Here is a 17857-nt window from a genome sequence, read left to right as displayed (position 1 = left end):
CAGCCCTTTCAGCCTGAGATAAAGGTAAGAGGTAGTGGCTTGGCTGTTTTGATTCTCTGAAATTCAGCTTAAGCTTAAACCCCAATATCTGTCTCTGTGTCTGTTATGTATCTTGCTACACACACCATTAATCCAGGCACTCAGGAGATAGAGGCAGGCAGATGTGTGTGAGTTCCAGGCCAGCCTGGTCTCCAGAGCTAGGTCCAAGACTATGGGACTGCTACACAGAGAAATACTGTCTCAAGAAACAGTACAGAAGTCCTCATCTTCACCAGGATCTCAGTTCATTCTCTTTCCTGTGTGTAGATCTAATCGACCTGAACATGCCCTATTTAGATGCTCTTCCACAAAGATAGAAAGTTACTGAAACCCAGATGTAGAATCCACCCTTCTAGGCAACAATTCCTGAAAAGATAAAGCAGATACAAATAAGCAAACTAATTAATTAATTAACAGCACACAGACAAATCATTAGTGTTTTGAGGTAACTTGGGGAATGGTTTCTTTTGCTGTCAGCAAAGACTCAGTTCATTCTCTTTTCTAATGGGAGATCCAATCAAACTGGTCACACACAATTCATACCACTTCATTCAGGCAGGAAGATAACTGAGACTTCCAGGTCAGCTCAGGGTGCATAATGAGTTCAGATAGGTCTGAGTTACATAGAGAGAATTTATATGAAAGTTATAAATTTATTAATACAAGAAAGACAGTGTATCCTAGTCCTCTGAGTTTGTGGAGAAGTGTTATAGAGGCTTTTGGGACTTGATTACCCTCTGGGATTTCATGCTTTCCCACATCTGAATTATTTAAGCCTTGGGTGTAAAAGTCAAAGTAGGACTGAATTGGGACATTCTCAGTTATCCAACAAGATGGCAGCTTTTGCCTGAGAAGTGGTTCTATGAAAGGAAATTGTGAGAACAAAGCGGCATATAAAGGTTATCATGGGTAGGCTAGACACTGTTTGTTGGATCCTAAAGTGACTACCAGGACCTGCTGGGATTTGAACACCTGTTATGTGTGTCCTGATCAGGTAACCCATTCACCCCCATCAGATCACACAACTTTACGCCAGTCTTTCAGGTCATCTTAGTATTCTTGATTTTGTTGTTGTTTTGTTTGGTGTGTCTATTTTGAAACTGATGATTCCATTTAGCCCAGGCTAGCCTAGAAGTCCATATGTAGCTTATTGTTATGAGTTCTGAGACCTGGAGCTAATCTTCTGTTCCCTTTAATAGAATGCTGAGTTTGTTATATTCAAGGGCTAAGGATCATTGATCAAGCACTGACCAACAAGTCCAGTCTACCTTAAAAGTATTTAATTCAAAGTGACTATAGAGTTATTAACTGCAGATGAAGAAAATTCTACAGAACATCATTTGGCCATGAATCTCAGGAAATCATCAAGATGACAATTCCCAGTACTTGAACTCCTAAAGAGGGGTCTGGAGCTCAGTGTGACTCCAGGTTCTAAAGTTTAAAAAATAATAGTGACTGTATCCATTTCACATATTCTCCCAACAAGTTCCATTGATTGAATGCAAAGCATACTTGGCTGTGGGATCTTTAACTTTGCCCTTGAGGATCATGAGAGACATTTGAAGTTGGTTGACAACATCAGAGTCTGGTTCTCCTTTAATTCTCAACCTTCTCATTGTCTAGTGCAGTAGGATTCAGTGGGAACAGTGGTCGTGATTGGCAGAATAACAGAAAGGGTTTATTCTCTGGATCCTTCTATAGCACCTGTGTATGAAGGTCAGGATGAGCTCCCCATCCTCGCTCAAGCTTCTGGCAATAAAAAGTCTCCTTAAAGATGAAGCCCTTTCTATCGCTGCTCTGAAGACCCTGCCCATGGAACTCTTCCCACCAGTTTTTAAAGTCGCCTTCGATGGCAAACAAACAAACATCCTGAGGGCCATGGTGGCAGCCTGGCCCTTCAGATGCCTTCCCATGGGAGCCCTGATGAAGACTTATGACCTGGAAATTTTGAAGGCAGTGCTGGATGGCCTTGACATGCTGATTAATCAGAAGGATCGACCTAGGTAAGTGAGAAAATGTTAGCATGGATGGGAAGTGTGTGGATGGAGGGAGGTGACTACAGAATTTAGAATGTGGTCCAAGTTGAATCAGAGCTTTCTTAGAGAAGTGCATAAATGACAACAGACAGTGGTGCATGGAGTGCACTGCTAATAGATGTAGACACATAGAGCAACTGTATCTCTGGTATTCTTCCCCCAGCCACTACAAATGGAAACAGTCTTTGGTTAAAGAATGGATTTAAGGGGAGTCAATATGTGGGGTTTAGTCAGAGTGTACATTGGTAATCCTTTCATTTGATTCACTCTCTTATTTGACCAACAGGAGTTGCAAACTAGAAGTGCTTGATCTTCGGGATGCCCAGCATAACTTCTGGAAGGTGTGGGCTGGAACAGAGGATGGTGTCTGCTCTCCAAATGTTGTTAGTGAGAGTCAACCAGTGATGCCTCATCCCATTCGACAGGGAAAACAGGTTGTGACTGTGATGATGAATCTTTCCCTCAAGTCCAGGGATCTCTGTAAATCCCTAAAATATTTCCACTCATGGGCCAAGCAGAGGAAAGATGTGATGCAGGTGATCTGTGAAAAGCTGGAGTTTGGGGTCATCCCTGTCTATTCATCCCTAAACATTCTGGAGGTATTTGAGCCAAGCTGTATACAGGAATTGGCAGTGAAGGCATGCTGGGACCTGAGAACCCTTGCGATGTTTGCCCCTGGCCTTGGCCAGATGAGAAACCTTCAGAAACTCCTCGTCAATGAAATCTTTACACCTTTGAAATGGTTTAGGAACCGAGAGATGAAAGAATGGTGGTCTAGAGAGATAATTTCGCAGTTCTCCCATCTCACCAAGCTCCAACACCTCTATTTGAATGGTGTCTTTTTCTTGAATGAAAGACTTGACCAAGTGCTCAGGTAAGGATGGATGGGGAGCTTGCACTGCAGGCCAGAGAGGAGCTTTTCCTTGTTACATGAAACATTAGTGCACACCTGAGACTTCCCAGTAATACCCAGTATACACTGATATGACCTGAGAATGACTGATCTAGTAGTCGTTCTGCTACTTTAGTATCTATGATCTAGAAAAGGGCTTTGCTAGGGACCCAGATAAGGACCAAGCAGATCTACAAAGGTGATGAGGTTTTAAACCACATGTTGCTCAAGTCAGCCCTGTCCTCAGAACTGTATGTAGAGTTTATATCTGTCTGTGATTCTACAACGGGCAGGTATTCTTTGAGCACAGGTGTGGCCTGAGTCAGTGGAAAATGATTGAGAGTGATTAGGGCCACAGGGGAGCCCTGTAAGCAGGACACGGGCTGTGCTAGGAAGGTGGGGCTCATGGAGACCAATGTTGGGGTATGGCTCTAACTTCCCCCTAGTAGTCTTCCTGCTCTCCTGCTGATATCATTGATCACCTGATGAGAGTTTATGCTGTACAGTACAGAGGGAACAGGTTTTGGACAGAACAAGTCACAATGATGAGCATGTGTTGATCATTCTCCATCAGGGAGCATCCCAGGTTAGGACTTCTGGAAGCTCGCAGAATGAACTTAGGACTAACTAGCTTCTGCCATGTTGAAGTCCTTTCTTTTCTCTACCACTATTCCACTTACTGAGATAAACTTCTGTTGTCTTTCCGTAGGTACTTGGAAAGTCCCTTAGAGACCCTTGCAATCACTCGCTGCAAGCTATCAGAATCAGACATGAGGTATCTGTCGCAGTGTCCAAGCGTCAGTCAACTCACATATCTGGACCTGAGTGGTGTCACTTTTTTATATTTAAGTAATCCACTTCTAGGAAGACTGTTGGAGAGATTGACAGCTACACTGCAGACATTAAAATTGAAGGGCTGTATGCTCATGAACTTCCAAATCGATGACCTCCTCCCAGCACTGAGTCAGTGTTCTCAGTTGGTTGAGGTGAATTTTGTGCACAACTTCCTGTCTGTGTCCAGTCTCAAGAAGCTGCTGCTGCACACTGCTAACCTGAGAAAGCTGACCCTGGAGATGTACCCTGCCCCTACTGAAGTCTATAATGACACTGGTGATGTCATGCCAGACAGATTTGTCCAGCACTGTTCTGAGCTCCTGGAAACTCTCAGAGGTGTTAGAGAATCAAAAGAGATATATTTTGTTAGTAAGAGATGTTCATATTGTAGGGGATTCTGTGTCTCTGACCCGGAGGTTTCCCTATGTTCATGCTGGGAATAAATGATGAGATATCACTGTTGGGCTCTGAGAAATGAAAGCTTGGACTCAAGTGACTTATTAGAGACACAGGGTAAATCTATTCCAGGAGTTTAGGATTTATTTGGAAACAATAATTTTTCATTGATTCAGACAAGAGAGAAAGAGAGAAAGAGAGAAAGAGACAAGGAGACAAGGAGACAAGGAGACAAAGAGACAAAGACACACATACACACACAGAGAGAGAGAGAGACAGAGAGGGAGAGGGAGAGAGAGAGAGAGAGAGAGAGAGAGAGAGAGAGAGAGAGAGAGAGAGAGAGAGAGAGAGAGAGAGAGAAGCTTTGACCTGGAGAATCAGGATACCCTGATCTGCTGAGGATCAACAGTGAAGACCTAACTTCGGATAGGAAAAGAGATTTTAAAATGATAGGGATTGCATCCCAGCACAATCAGTGTATGAGCGACCATAGACAGAGGGAAGGGAATAAAGACAGAGGATAGGACAATGAGCACAACGGACTGCATGAGTTGCCTTCCATCTTTGTCTTTGTTTGGTCCCAGCATTTTCCTTTTCCACCTTAAATAAGATTTGTAATATATGCACATATATTCCTTTTGGGAACAATAACTTCCAGCTGATGAACTTGTGTTGAGCATACAGTACTCTCATTAGTAAGCTTGATCTCTCTTCCTGTGGTTTTGAGAGCAATGCAAACTGATTATCATTTCCTCCACCATCCTTAGCATTACAGTTTCCAATAAGTTCAATAAAACACGTTCACTTTTGCATTAAAATGTGTGTTTCAGACTTTAGTTTATTGACAGTCTCATACTTGTTCATTAAGCTTACTGCATTTGCATAGTCTGGTGTCCCCTTGTATCTATGCCTTCTGAATTCTAGAGCTTCCAGAGAAAATAATGGCTCACACACCATGCTCTTGGAGATTTTTTTTACTTCAGCTTCATGTATCCTCAGTCAGCAAGCTTGAGAGGATCTCTTGGAGAGATGGCTCAGAGTGTAAGGATGCTTACTGACTTTTCTGAGGACCCGTGTTTGATTTCAGCAGCAGAAACACTTTGAACTGTTTCAGGTCATCTGAGTTTATTTCTTGTCTCTGTAGCACTGGCAATCATCTCCATCTACACATGTACCACAACATGTCCTTTAATATACACAATGAATGATAATTAAAATTAAAGTATTAAACCATCCTGAGTGAGATAACCCAATCACAAAAAGAGAAACATGGCAAGTACTCTCTCATATATGGATTTTAGACATAGATCTGAGGAGTTCCAGCCTAAAATCCCATGGCCAGAGAGCCTGGGAAACAGAACCTTCATTCAGTGGCTGATGGAAGAAGAGGCAGACTCCCACGGCTAAGCACTGAGCTGAACTCAAGAAAGCCAGTAACAGAGAGGGAGGACTGATGAGCAAAGGGATTAAGACTGGGCTGGTTTAACCCCCAGAAACAGCTGACCCAACAAGTGTTAGCTCTTGAATCCCAGAGTGATGGCTGGGAATCCACCCCTGAATGTGGGTGTCAGTGAGCAGGCCTAGGTAATCTATTGAGACTTGGATAGTAGATCAGTATTTATCCCAGGTATACAAATGGACTATGGGCTCCCATCCAACAATGAGATGCACTGTCACCCTGGACTCTTGGGGGAAGGTCTAGGTCCTTTTCTGGATGAATTGACAGACTATGGACACCCCTCTTGAGGGCCTCACTGTTCCTGGGGAAATGAGGAGGTTGGTGGGAGAGTATGGGAGGTTGGTGGGAGAGTATGGGAGGAGGGGAGGGAAAGGGATAGGGACCTGGAATTGACATGTGAAGCAACCTTCTTTCTAATTTAAATTTAAATTTAAAAATAAAAAATAAAATATTTAAGAGAGAGAGAGAGAGAGAGAGAGAGAGAGAGAGAGAGAGAGAGAGAGAGAGAGAGAGAGGAGCGATGAGCAAATTGGCAAAGAGTGGGTTGGCAAAACCAGTAGAGACAGCTGATCCGAACAGGGGAGAGCTCTTGGACCCCAGACCCACAGCAGGGAGGCCAGCATGGGACTGATCCAGACCCCCAAAATGTGAGTGTCAGTGAGGAGGCCTGGGCAACCTATGGGGCCCTGAGCAGTGGATCAGTGTTTATCGCTGGAATACAAACAGACATTGTGTGTCCATAGCACAAAGAGGGATGTTCTCTTATCCTGGCCTCTTAGGGGAGTGCCTGGACCCTACCCTGAGTGAAATGACAGACTCTAGACATCCCCTATGTGGAAGGAATTGGCAATAGGGTGGGAGGCTGGGGGGAGGAGGGGTGTGGGAGGAGGATAGGGAGAGGGAACTGGGATTGACATGTAAAACAAGCTATTTAAAACTAAAATAAAAAAGAAAATATCCTTCCAATTTCTAGATCAAAGTCAGTTTACAAACATGGAATTCATTGATTTTTTATTATTTATTTTTAAGTTTATAATTTAGATTAGAAACAAAGTTGCTTCACAAGTCAGTTCCAGGTCCCACTGCATTTCCCTCCCTCCTCCCATGACCTCCCCCTCCCCCAATATCTTGGGTCCATTTGATTGGAAAAAATTTCCAATCAAATGGACCCATCCAATCAAATGGACCCAAGAAACAAGCAGGGGTAGCAATCCTAATATTTAACAAACTAGACTTTAAAATAAAATCAATCAAAAGAGATGAAGGAGGTCATTACATACTCATCACAGGTGAAATCCACCAAGATGAAGTGTCTATCCTGAACATCTATGTCCCAAATACAAAGGCATCCACATTCGTAAAAGAAACATTACTAAAACTTAAATCACATATAAAGCCACACACACTTATAGTGGGAGATTTCAACACACCATTCTCACCACTAGACAGGGATACCAGACAGAAACTCAACAAAGAAGCAAAGGGTCTAATAGAAGTAATAATCTAACTGGGATTAACAGACATCTATAGAATATTTCATCCACATAAAAAAGAATATACCTTCTTCTCACCACCACATGGAACCTTCTCAAAAATCGACCACATACTTGGCAACATATCAATCCTCAGCAGCTACAAAAAATGGGAATAACTCCATGCATCTTATCAGACCACCATGCTTTAAAATTAGAATTCAACAACAACACAAATTGCAGAAAACCTACAAACTCATGGAAATTGAATAATGCACAACTCTGCAACATTCCTGGGTCAAAGATGAAATTAAAAAAAGAAATTAAAGACTTCAATGAGAATGAAGACACAACATACCCAAACCTGTGGGACACTTTGAAAGCAGTGCTAAGGGGGAACTTCATAGCACTAAGTGCCCACATGAAGAAACTGGAGAATAGTTATACTAGAGAATTAACAGCACAGCTGAAAGCTCTAGAACACAAAGAAGCAAACTCCCCCAGGAGGAGTAGATGCCAGGAAATAATCAAATTGAGGGCTGAAATCAATAAAGTAGAAATTAGGAAAACAATACAAAGAATCAATGCAATGAAGAGTTGGTTCTTTGAGAAAATCAACTATCTTGACAAGCCTTTGTCCAAACTTACCAAACAGCAGAGAGTGAACATGCAAATTAACAAAATCAGAAATGAAAAGGGGGACATAACAACGGACTCTGAGGAAATCCAGAGAATCATCAGGTCATACTTTGAAAACCTGTACTCTACAAAATTTGAAAATTTAAAGGAAATGGACGACTTCCTGGATAGCTATCACTTGCCAAATCTAAATCAACAACAGGATAAGTGATTTAAATAGACCTATAACCCCTATAGAAACAGAAGCAGTCATCAAAAGTCTCCCAACCAAAAAAATCCAGGTCCAGATGGCCTCAGTGCAGAATTATACCAGTTATTTAGAACAGCTTATACCAATTCTTCTCAAAGTATTCCACACAATAGAAGCAGAAGGGTCTTTGCCAAACTCTTTTTATGAGGCTTCAATAATCTTGATCCCCAAACCACACAAAGACACAACTAAGAAAGAGAACTTCAGACCAATATCCCTCATGAACATTGATGCAAAAATACTCAATAAAATACTGGCAAATCGGATATAAGAACACATCAAAACAATCTTTCACCATGATCAAGTAGGTTTCATCCCAGGGATGCAGGGATGGTTCAACATACGAAAATCCATCAACGTAATCCACCATATAAACAAGCTGAAAAACAAAAATCACATGTTCATCTCACTAGATGCTGAAAAAGCCTTTGACAAAATCCAACACCCCTTTATAATAAAGGTCTTGGAGAGATCTGGGATAACAGGGACATACTTAAACATAATAAAAACTATATACAGTAAACCAACAGCCAACATCAAACTAAATGGACAGAAACTCAATGCAATTCAGGAACAAAACAAGGCTGTCCACTCTCTCCATACCTTTTCAACATGGTACTTGAAGTTTTAGCCATTGCCATACGACAACAAAGGGGGATCAAGGGGATACAAATTGGGAAGGAAGAGTTCAAACTTTCACTGTTTGCAGATGATGTGATAGTTTACATCAATGACCCAAAGAACTCTACCAGGGAACTCTTACAGCTGATTAACACCTTCAGCAAAGTGGCAGGCTACAAGATCTACTCAATAAAATCAGTAGCCCTACTATATGCAGATGATAAAAGGGCTGAGAAAGAAATCAGAGAAACATCACCCTTTACAATTGCAACAAACAACATAAAATACCTTGGGGTAACGCTAACCAAACAAGTGAAAGACCTGTATCGTAAGAACTTTGAATGTTTACAGAAAGAAATTAAAGAAGCCCTCAGAAAATGGAAAGATCTCCCATGCTCTTGGATAGGAAGGATCAATGTAGTAAAAATGGCAATCCTGTCAAAAGCAATCTACAGATTCAATGCAATCCCCATTAAAATCCCAGCACAATTCTTCACAGACCTTGAAAGAACAATAATCAATTTTGTATGGAAAAACAAAAGACCCAGGATAGCCAAAACAACCCTGTTCAACAAGGCAACGTCCGGAAGCATCACCATCCCTGACCTCAAGCTCTATTATAGAGCTATAGTCCTGAAAACAGCTTGGTATTGGCACAAAAATAGACAGGTATACCAATGGAATCAAATTGAAAATCCGGATATTAACCCACACACGTACGAACATCTGATCTCTGACAAAGAAGCTAAAAATATATAATGGAATAAAGAAAGCATCTTCAACAAATGGTGCTGGCATAACTGGAGGCTGGCATGTAGAAGAATGCAGATCGATCCATGTTTATCGCCATGCACAAAACTTAAATCCAAATGGATCAAAGACCTCAACATAAATCTGGCCACACTGAAACTCTTAGAAGAGAAAGTGGGTGGTCCCCTTGATCCAATTGGTACAGGAGACAGCTTCCTGAACATAACACCTGCTGAGTTTTGATATGTTGCCAAGTATGTGTTCTAATTTTGAGAAAGTTCCATGTGGAGCTGAGAAGAAGCTATATTCTTTTCTATTTGGATGGAATGTTCTATAGATGTCTGTTATTCCCAGTTGGATCATAACTTGTATTAGCTAATTTGCTTGTTTGTTAAATTTCTGATAGTCCTGTCTAGTGATGAGAGTGGTGTGTTGAATTCTTCCACTATAAATTGTGGGGCTTTGTATGTGATTTGAGCTTTAGTAATGTATATTTTATGAATGTGGATGCCTTTGTATGTGGGGCAAAGATGTTCAGAATTGAAATTCCATTTTGTTGGATTTCTCCTCTGATGAATATGAAATGATTTACTTCACCACTTTTGATTGATTTTATTTTAAACTCCAATTTGTTTGATATTAGGATTACTACCCCTGCTTGTTTCTTGGGTCCATTTGATTGGAAAATCTTTTCCCAACCTTTAACTCTGAGATAATGTCCATCTTTGAGGCTCAGTTGTGTTTCTTGTATGTAGCAGAAGGTAGGGTTCAGTCTTCAAATCAATTCTGTTAGCCTGTGATTCTTTATGGGTGAGGTAAGACCATTAATATTGAGGGATATTAATGACTATTGGTTACTCATTCTTGCTTGTTTTGGAATGGTTGCTTCTAGTGGAATTATATGTGGATTTTTACCCTTTTTTACTGTTGGCTGTTGGTGAGGTGTGATTATCTATTGCCTATGCTTTTCTGGCTGTTGTTGACTTCCTTGGGTTGGAGTTTTACTTCCAGGACTTTCTGTATCGCTGGGTGAGTGGATATGTATTGTTTGAATCTGGTTATCTCATAGAATATCTTGTTTTCTCCATCTATAGTGATTGAAAGCTTTGCTGGGTATAGTAGCCTGGGCTGAAATCCATGGTCTTTTAATGTTGGTAGCATATGCATCCTGGACCTTCTGGTTATATGAGTTCCCATGGAAAAGTCAGGTTTAATTCTGATAGTTTTGCCTTTATATGTTACTTGACCTTATTCCTTAGATTCTCTTAATATTCTTTCGTTATTCTGTATCTTTGAATGGTTGGGATAGAATGAGAGAAGCATGAAAGAATATTGGTTCATTTACAAAGTTATACAGGGCCCAAAGGAAACATTCCCTAGCATCTAAGATGGTCATTAGTGGTAAATTCACTCTTGGATGATCAAAGTCTTTCACATCATTTGGGGCAGGCCCTTCCCCCTGAATCTAGGCTGAGAGAGAATCCCTCCAGAGGGAAAGGTCACAAAAAAGCTAGTTCAAGCACTAGAGATAAATACTGGTTCCACTGTCCATGGCCCCATAGACTTCCCAAGCCTCCCAGCTGACCTCCACCTTCAGAAGGCCTAGTACAGTCTCAGGCTGTCTCTCCAGCTGACAGTCTAGAATCTGTGAGCTCCTACTTGCTCAGGTCAGCTGGTTCTGTGTGGTCCCCTTGCATGGTCTTCACCAGTTTGGTCATAACTACTCCATGATCTACAACGAGATTCCAGGAGTTTGGCTCAGTGATTTCCTGTTCATCTCTGCTTCTGCTTCCATCACCTGCTGGATGATGGCTATATGACAGCATTTAAGTGAGTCATCAATCTCATTATGGGAGAAGGGAATATAAGGTACCCTCTTCATTAAAGCCTTGATTCTTTGCTGAGGCCATCCTTGTGGAATCCTGGGAATTTCCCCATCACCAGGTTTCACATTAAACCCATAACAGCTCCCTCTATCAAGGTATCTTTGCTCTCCTTGTTCAGGAATGCACAGTTTGATAGGCATTTACTAAGGATCTATACATTCTTTTTTCCTTTGCAGATCTGTCCAAATTCTTCTTCCTCAGATAACTTTCTAATTGTTCATATTTTTATTTTTATATTTTCTTCACACATGCAATACATCATGATCATAATCTCTCCTCCATTAAGCCACCCAGATATTCTAACTCCTGTATCCCTTCACCAAAGAGCAGGTCTTCTGGGGATATCAACTGAGCACAGCATAACAAGATGCAATAAGAGTTAGCACAAATCCTCATATCAAGGCTGGTAGAACCAACCCAGGGAGAAGACAAGATTCCCATGATCAGATAATCAAGTCAGGGACTCTCCACACTCCCACTGGTAGCAGTCCCAAAGAAATCCCAAGCACAATAACCACAACAGGTGTACAGAGGACATAGTGTAGACACACATTATCTGTGAGGGCCTTTTTGGGCTTTGTGAGACTAGAGAGTCCTGCTGAGTTGATTCTATGGGCTCTGTTCTCCTGGTGTCTTTTATCCCTCTGGCTCCTACACTCTGTCCTTCCTCTTTTCCCTGAGGTTCTGAGCTCTGCCTGATGTTTGTCAGTGGATCTCAGTATATGCTCCCATCAGCTGGTGGAGAGTGCTGACTGTGCTCTGCACAAATCTCTGAGTGTAACAGAGTTTCAATAGGTTTCATTTTATTGACTTTTTAGTATGTATGGCAGACTAAAATAGACTTCTTCAAACAGAAACTACACTGGAATCAGCAGCTGATTCAAAATTTTTATTCATATTATATTTGATTAAAATATTGTGTACAGAGATGGAGGTGCCTAGGAGGATGAGAGGAGAACCTCAGATTCTCAGAATGTCCAGTTACAGGTGGTAAAAAAGTTCCTTGTGTATGCTGAGAACTGAACAAGTGTCAACTGTAAGATCACAAATTGCTTTTGTGAACTGAGTTTGGAGCTAAAAATGTCTTCTTTCTCTTCCTCTACTCTTTTTTTTTATAGGAATCTTTTTAATACGTTTATGTGATTTTTGTTTACATTTTAGTCTCGCTGTTAGTGTTTTTAGTTACATTTGTAATGTTTCTCCTATGTTTTTCTTCCTCGAGTTGAATTAATTGGATTGAGTAATCTTAATTTCCAGTTTAGTCACAGGGTTAATTTCCTAGGTATAATGTTCCATGCTGTAGAGAGCTGTTATTCTAGGTTGTAACCAACATTCGCATTGCTGGCACCATTCTTAGCAAGTCAGCAATGCAGAGCGCACTGCATTTTGAAGGTTCGAAAGAGAAATAAAACTACAATATTTAATTTTTTATGCCCATCAAGTCTGTATTCTGCAATAAAGAAGTGTACTTAAATTGATGCTACAGCTCTGATAATTAGCATATCTATTGCCATAGTGTAAATATTTAAAACTGTCTTTTGATAGTTGAGCAACGAGAACAGTTTAGGCACTTTGGGTAAAGGACAACAATTGTAATGTAGCCAAGGAAGCCCCTATTCTCCTAGCCGAGGATGCTATAATCAAGAAGACACCAAGAAGGCTGGTGCTGCTCTTCCTCTACTCTTGTAAGCAAACATTCCTTTTGGTTTTCTCCTTTGGTCTGAGCCCTTCATCATACATGCTTCTCAGTCAAATCAAGACTATTTTCTCCAAGGAAAACTTATTGAGATGTGTTCAGGTCCAGCAACTAAACTGAATCTCAGTTTCAACTCATGGGACAAATTCAAACCAGTTCATCATTAAGGTTGAAGTGGGAGAGTGTATACCAGAGTCTGGCTTACATCCCTGGAAAACCCACACTGCATTTCCCACTCATTTACTGTTCTGTTAAATCCTGAGCTTTACCAGAGTCACTGTAAATCCTCCAGAGAGCCAAAGTCTACCCAGGTATCCTTGTAAAAATAGTGGTTACTACACCTAGAAGAAAACTCTATGTCACACCTGACTGACACCTTGAGTCTTTTCAAGAGTTTGAGTGTGGAATGCAGGAAAGGACCCTGTGTAAAAGCCAGTCAGGAGTATTCTTCATTCACCAAGTGGGGATATGTGTCTACCATTGTCTTCAGAGATCTCAGGAACATGAGCTGTGATGAAATTCAGGGCCTATCTTTTCAGATGCCCTGCACTGTGGAGGTCAGTCAGGAAGAGAATGTGTGCAGCATTCTCCATAATGAGGTTCCTCCAGAGGGCATCCTCACACATGAGTTTCAAACTCTCCAGGTCATACTTGTCAGCAGCTTCCAGCACAGTATCTGCCATGTTGTGGATGTCTGATGCCTTCTCAGTTTAAATGAAGCCCATCATTGCCTTGAAGCCTTGTGGCTCCAGATCATGGATCTCTAAGATTTGCTTTTGTAGTCTCGTACATGACATGCTCAAACATGACTCTGAAAACTGGAGAGTGAGCGGATAAGATTCATGGTGAGCAAGGAATTCCTGGCCAGCTACCACCAGGAAGAAGTCTGTGAACAGGAGATTCTCCCACAGCTCTCCTAGCTCATCTGCCATCATGAACATAGGAACTGGATTCCAGGCTTCCTGATATGATCACTGATGCTGCAAAAGTCTTAGAACATGGTTGTCTTGCAGAAGAGGGTGAGCTCATCTTCACGGAGAAGACAATGCATAAGGTACAACAGGAAATCTCAAAGAATGAACCTTTGAATCCTCATTCATAGCCTGCTGTGTTCTTAAATACTCTTCCAGCCCTCATTTCAAGGACTATCTCTCCTTCAGTGCTTAAGATCCAGAGCTGGAACTTGGCCCAAACTTGATTCTTTGGACAACTGAGCAACACTAGGCCCAGAACCAGCCAACTTGTTTGGTGCCCCTGATGATCCACCATAGCCACCCTTAGTGTATTCTCCTGCTGCTGTGCCCTAGGTGAAATCATTACAAACTGTACTATAATTGTGCTGCCCACATCTACTGGCCTTCTGAAAATGGTTAGTGGGATTTCTGAGTGTCCCACCATGTTGTTTCACCGAGGATGGCTGGACAAGCATAGTGAGCCCATACTGGATGGCACTGGGCACATCTGTGTAATAGGGGTTGGCCAGGATGGCTATAGCCAGGATGCAGAGTAGGATTCAGAAAGGTCTGCTGTGCCATGTGGTGCATCTGGAATTGGCTCTGCTGTGTATGAGGTTGTGTCATTGAAAGGTGAAGGAGATGCAGAGTCTCCTCAGACAAACTTTGTGATATCACCTGAATACATTCAAACTTCCTTCTCGTCTGGAGAGGGCTGTGGGTGCTCCAAAGTGAATGCCATAGTAATCCATTGGCAGCTGTGAGTGCAACATCTGGGGCTCATCATATCCATAGAACAGGCAAGCAGGAAACAGTCCTCCAGGAACCAATAGGCACTGATTGTGTAGCAGAGGAGGAACTCACTAAGGCAGGTTGGCAGTGTTTTCCTGAGGTCACCAAGGCTGTGGCCTTGGTACTGCTGCTTGCTACACTCACAGTGGTCCCACACAGGCACATGCTGCTCCCAGGCAAGACAATCCTCAAGGATAGGGCCCTGGGGACAGAGGTTGCAGTTGTTGAGAAGGGTGATGAGAACAGGGCGGTCTGCACATTGGAATGAGTGGGGGCATGTTTGCAGGATGTGCTGCATCACAGAGGAAGACTGTTCTGGTGGCTGGAGAGAGAACTGCTATGCTGAGAAGGGGGATGCTGGACAGGTCACCAGACTGGGGAAAGGATGGCAACGTGGCAGACTGCTGGGATGAAAAGGCAGAAGTGCAGTGCAGACAGTGGTGCAGTGTAGGGAGTCCACAGATGGGAGGGCTGAGGGGTCTGTCGGCTTTGACCTGAAATGAATGAAGTAGTGTCTACTGTGTTCTTACTCCAGGCACCACAATGTCCATTTGCAACAGAGCCTGCAGCTGAATCTGGGGGGTACACAGGGCTTTGGTACGCAATCCTGGTATGTAGAGACTTCTGGTGATAAGAGGAAGATGATGTTACTGGGCTAGTGGAGCTCAAGGAAGAGGTGGTCAGACTGGAGGAGGGAATGACTCAACTTGTGTACGTGGAGTTCTGTATAGCACTGGTCATGGGTAAAGAGGCATTGAAAGTGTCACTTAAAGACTTTGGGTGCAAGCTGATAGGCATCTGATTTTTTTCCACTGGCTGAATATGCTGATCCAAAATCAGAAAGAGATAGTTCTGATCCAAATTCCAGAGTTCCAAACTGAATATTTAACCCTGTGACCTCAGCAGAACCAGGCATTTCCACTGCTGTTTTCGGAACCTTATGTATATGGCGCTTAGGGAGTTTGATGTGGTTGGACTGTCGTTGGTGGGCAGACACAATATTTTCAACAGCCTTGTTGGGAAATGGCAAAAATCTGTTTGCTGAAGAAGGGCCATCTCCACGTGCTGAATCTTGTTGTTTTGCCTGGGAAGTAAAGGACTCCAAACCAGGAGGAGGAAGACTGACTGCCTGGGTCTGGTGCTTCTGTTGCTGGCTCCAATGCTTAAGAACAGGGGATGGCTTAGGCTGAGATTTGAAGTCAAAATGATTGAGGAAAGAGGACTGGGATGCTGAGGGCTTGAGGTCCCAAGATGCAGTAATGGCTGGGGTACTTGTACTGTTGTGCTGTGCAGTTGAAGTAGCAGCAAACATGCTTGAACTTGGTGCTTTCACCTTGGCCAAAATCTGAGAGCTGGAGATATTCAACATCTTTGATGAGGCCGATTCTCCAAATCTGGAGCCCAGGACGGAAGACAGTCTCTGATGAGAGTAGGCATTGGCAGAAGGGGACCCACCAGTCCCTTGTTCCTTCTGATGACTGTGTTCAGAATTTGTGAAAACAAGTACTTGGCCGGAGCTCTGCCACTGGGATGATTCAAAGGTGTTGACTTCTGCGGGTTGAGTGAGAGGGACAGTCTTCTGGAGCAAGGCAACCCGATCAGTTCTTTGCCCAGGAGTGATGTGGTTTTCTGCTGGAACAAAGGATCCAGTGAAAAATTGGGTTTCAGAAAGGGCTTCAGTCCATTCTTCTCTTGTCCACTCTTCCCCAGATTTTTCCCATGCATCTTTAAGTCCAGACATCCTTTTAATTGGAACTTCCTGAGATGTACTGTGAGGCTTTCCCATCCCTTCAGTGCCCTCATCTGTACCATTCAGAGCAGCTTCCCAAACTCCCAACTTTTTCCCTTTGCTATCTGTAAATGCAGACTCTGAATGTTCTGTGGGCTTCAAAGTCCCCGTTCTTTGAGGAGAAAACCTTCTTTCCCCTCTGCCTCTGTAATACCCATCTCCTCTGCCTCTGCCCTGCCTGCCTCGCTCTGCAGGCTTGACTCCTTGGTTGCTGTCAATTCCATTCTCCTTACCTTTGAACTCTCTGCCTCTGTTGCCACCTCTTCCTTTTAGGTTGTTGATTCCCTGTCCACGATTTGTTTCTCTCTGAGTTCTCTTCGCGCTGATTTGTTTGTTTCCTGACCTTTTTTTCCCAAAATTCTTCTTCTTCCCCCCTACAGTCTCCCATGGTGTTGTGTCTAAATCTCCTTCCAGCAGCATATTGACGGCTGTGTTCACATCTCCATTGCAGTCATGTACAGCCACTATGCTTTCGTGTTGACTTATTCCTGTCACTTCCATAAGCTGTTTAACTTTACCTTCAAAGTTTGAATCATTCTTAACAAAGATCATTTGAGCATCCTTCATATGTTCAGTTGTTCCCTGTACCACTTGTTTCTCTGGCTGTGCTGCAGGTTTCGTTGGCATCTGTGCTTTTTCCTGAGCGCCTCGGCAATGAGCATTGCTCAATGAAGTCATCATACACAGAATGTATAAAATAATGCTTTTACAAAACACAAAATCGCTACTTATCTCGTTGTCCTCCAGATGCACTGTCGCCACCGCTCTTTACCTGCCAATATACCTCTTACCGTGCTCTGATATTTCTGCTGGAGATAGTTTGCAGTTCAAACTTGATCCAAAGTGAAGAACTGGAGATTTATGTTTCTTCACCCTGTGAGACACAGAAATAGACTTGATTTAGCATTTTATGTTATGTTTCTTATGTGGTACCACTTTTATGAGGTAGAAACTTGGATATCTCTTAAATTTTCAATGCAGATTTCAAGATTAGTTGCACAGAAGGCCACTGGGGACTCTTAGACCATTCCATTATCTAGATTGAATCTTAGGTCACTAGGTAACTAGTTTTGAGCAGCTTACACAACTTTTGGATAGTTTGGAACATATTGTACACTCATAATACCATATTCTGCTAGGTTTCTTCCTGTATAACAAAGAAACCTCTGGAGGCCTCACCCTCTCTGACTTTGAGCTCTATTATAAAGCGGTACTTCTGAAAACAGCTTAGATTGGAAGAAAAATAGACAGGCAGACCAAAGGAATTTACTGAAACACCCAGATATTTACCCACACTCCTTTGAATACCTGATTTTTTACAAAGAAGCAAAAATCATACAATGGAAAAAGAAA

General features: G+C 42.4%; 1 protein-coding gene and 1 pseudogene across 1 annotated transcript; one reads left to right on the top strand and one right to left on the bottom strand.

The window, feature by feature from the left end:
• Positions 1 to 1761: 1761 nt before the first annotated feature.
• Positions 1762 to 9698, top strand: LOC101834126 (PRAME family member 12-like; the record flags this gene model as incomplete). Its single annotated transcript, XM_040757413.1, has 4 exons — positions 1762 to 2042; positions 2362 to 2949; positions 3677 to 4202; positions 9690 to 9698. Coding segments are annotated over exons 1-4 (1404 nt in total), but the record flags the coding sequence as incomplete, so codon positions are not given.
• Positions 9699 to 14126: 4428 nt separating this feature from the next.
• LOC121144066 lies at positions 14127 to 17185 on the bottom strand (annotated as a pseudogene).
• Between the last annotated feature and the right edge of the window lie 672 nt (positions 17186 to 17857).

This window comes from Mesocricetus auratus, unplaced genomic scaffold, assembly GCF_017639785.1.
Source record: "Mesocricetus auratus isolate SY011 unplaced genomic scaffold, BCM_Maur_2.0 Super-Scaffold_100014, whole genome shotgun sequence".
Taxonomy (NCBI): domain Eukaryota; kingdom Metazoa; phylum Chordata; class Mammalia; order Rodentia; family Cricetidae; genus Mesocricetus; species Mesocricetus auratus.
Note: the sequence above shows the minus strand (reverse complement) of the source record. Positions and strands in the feature narration are given on the sequence as shown.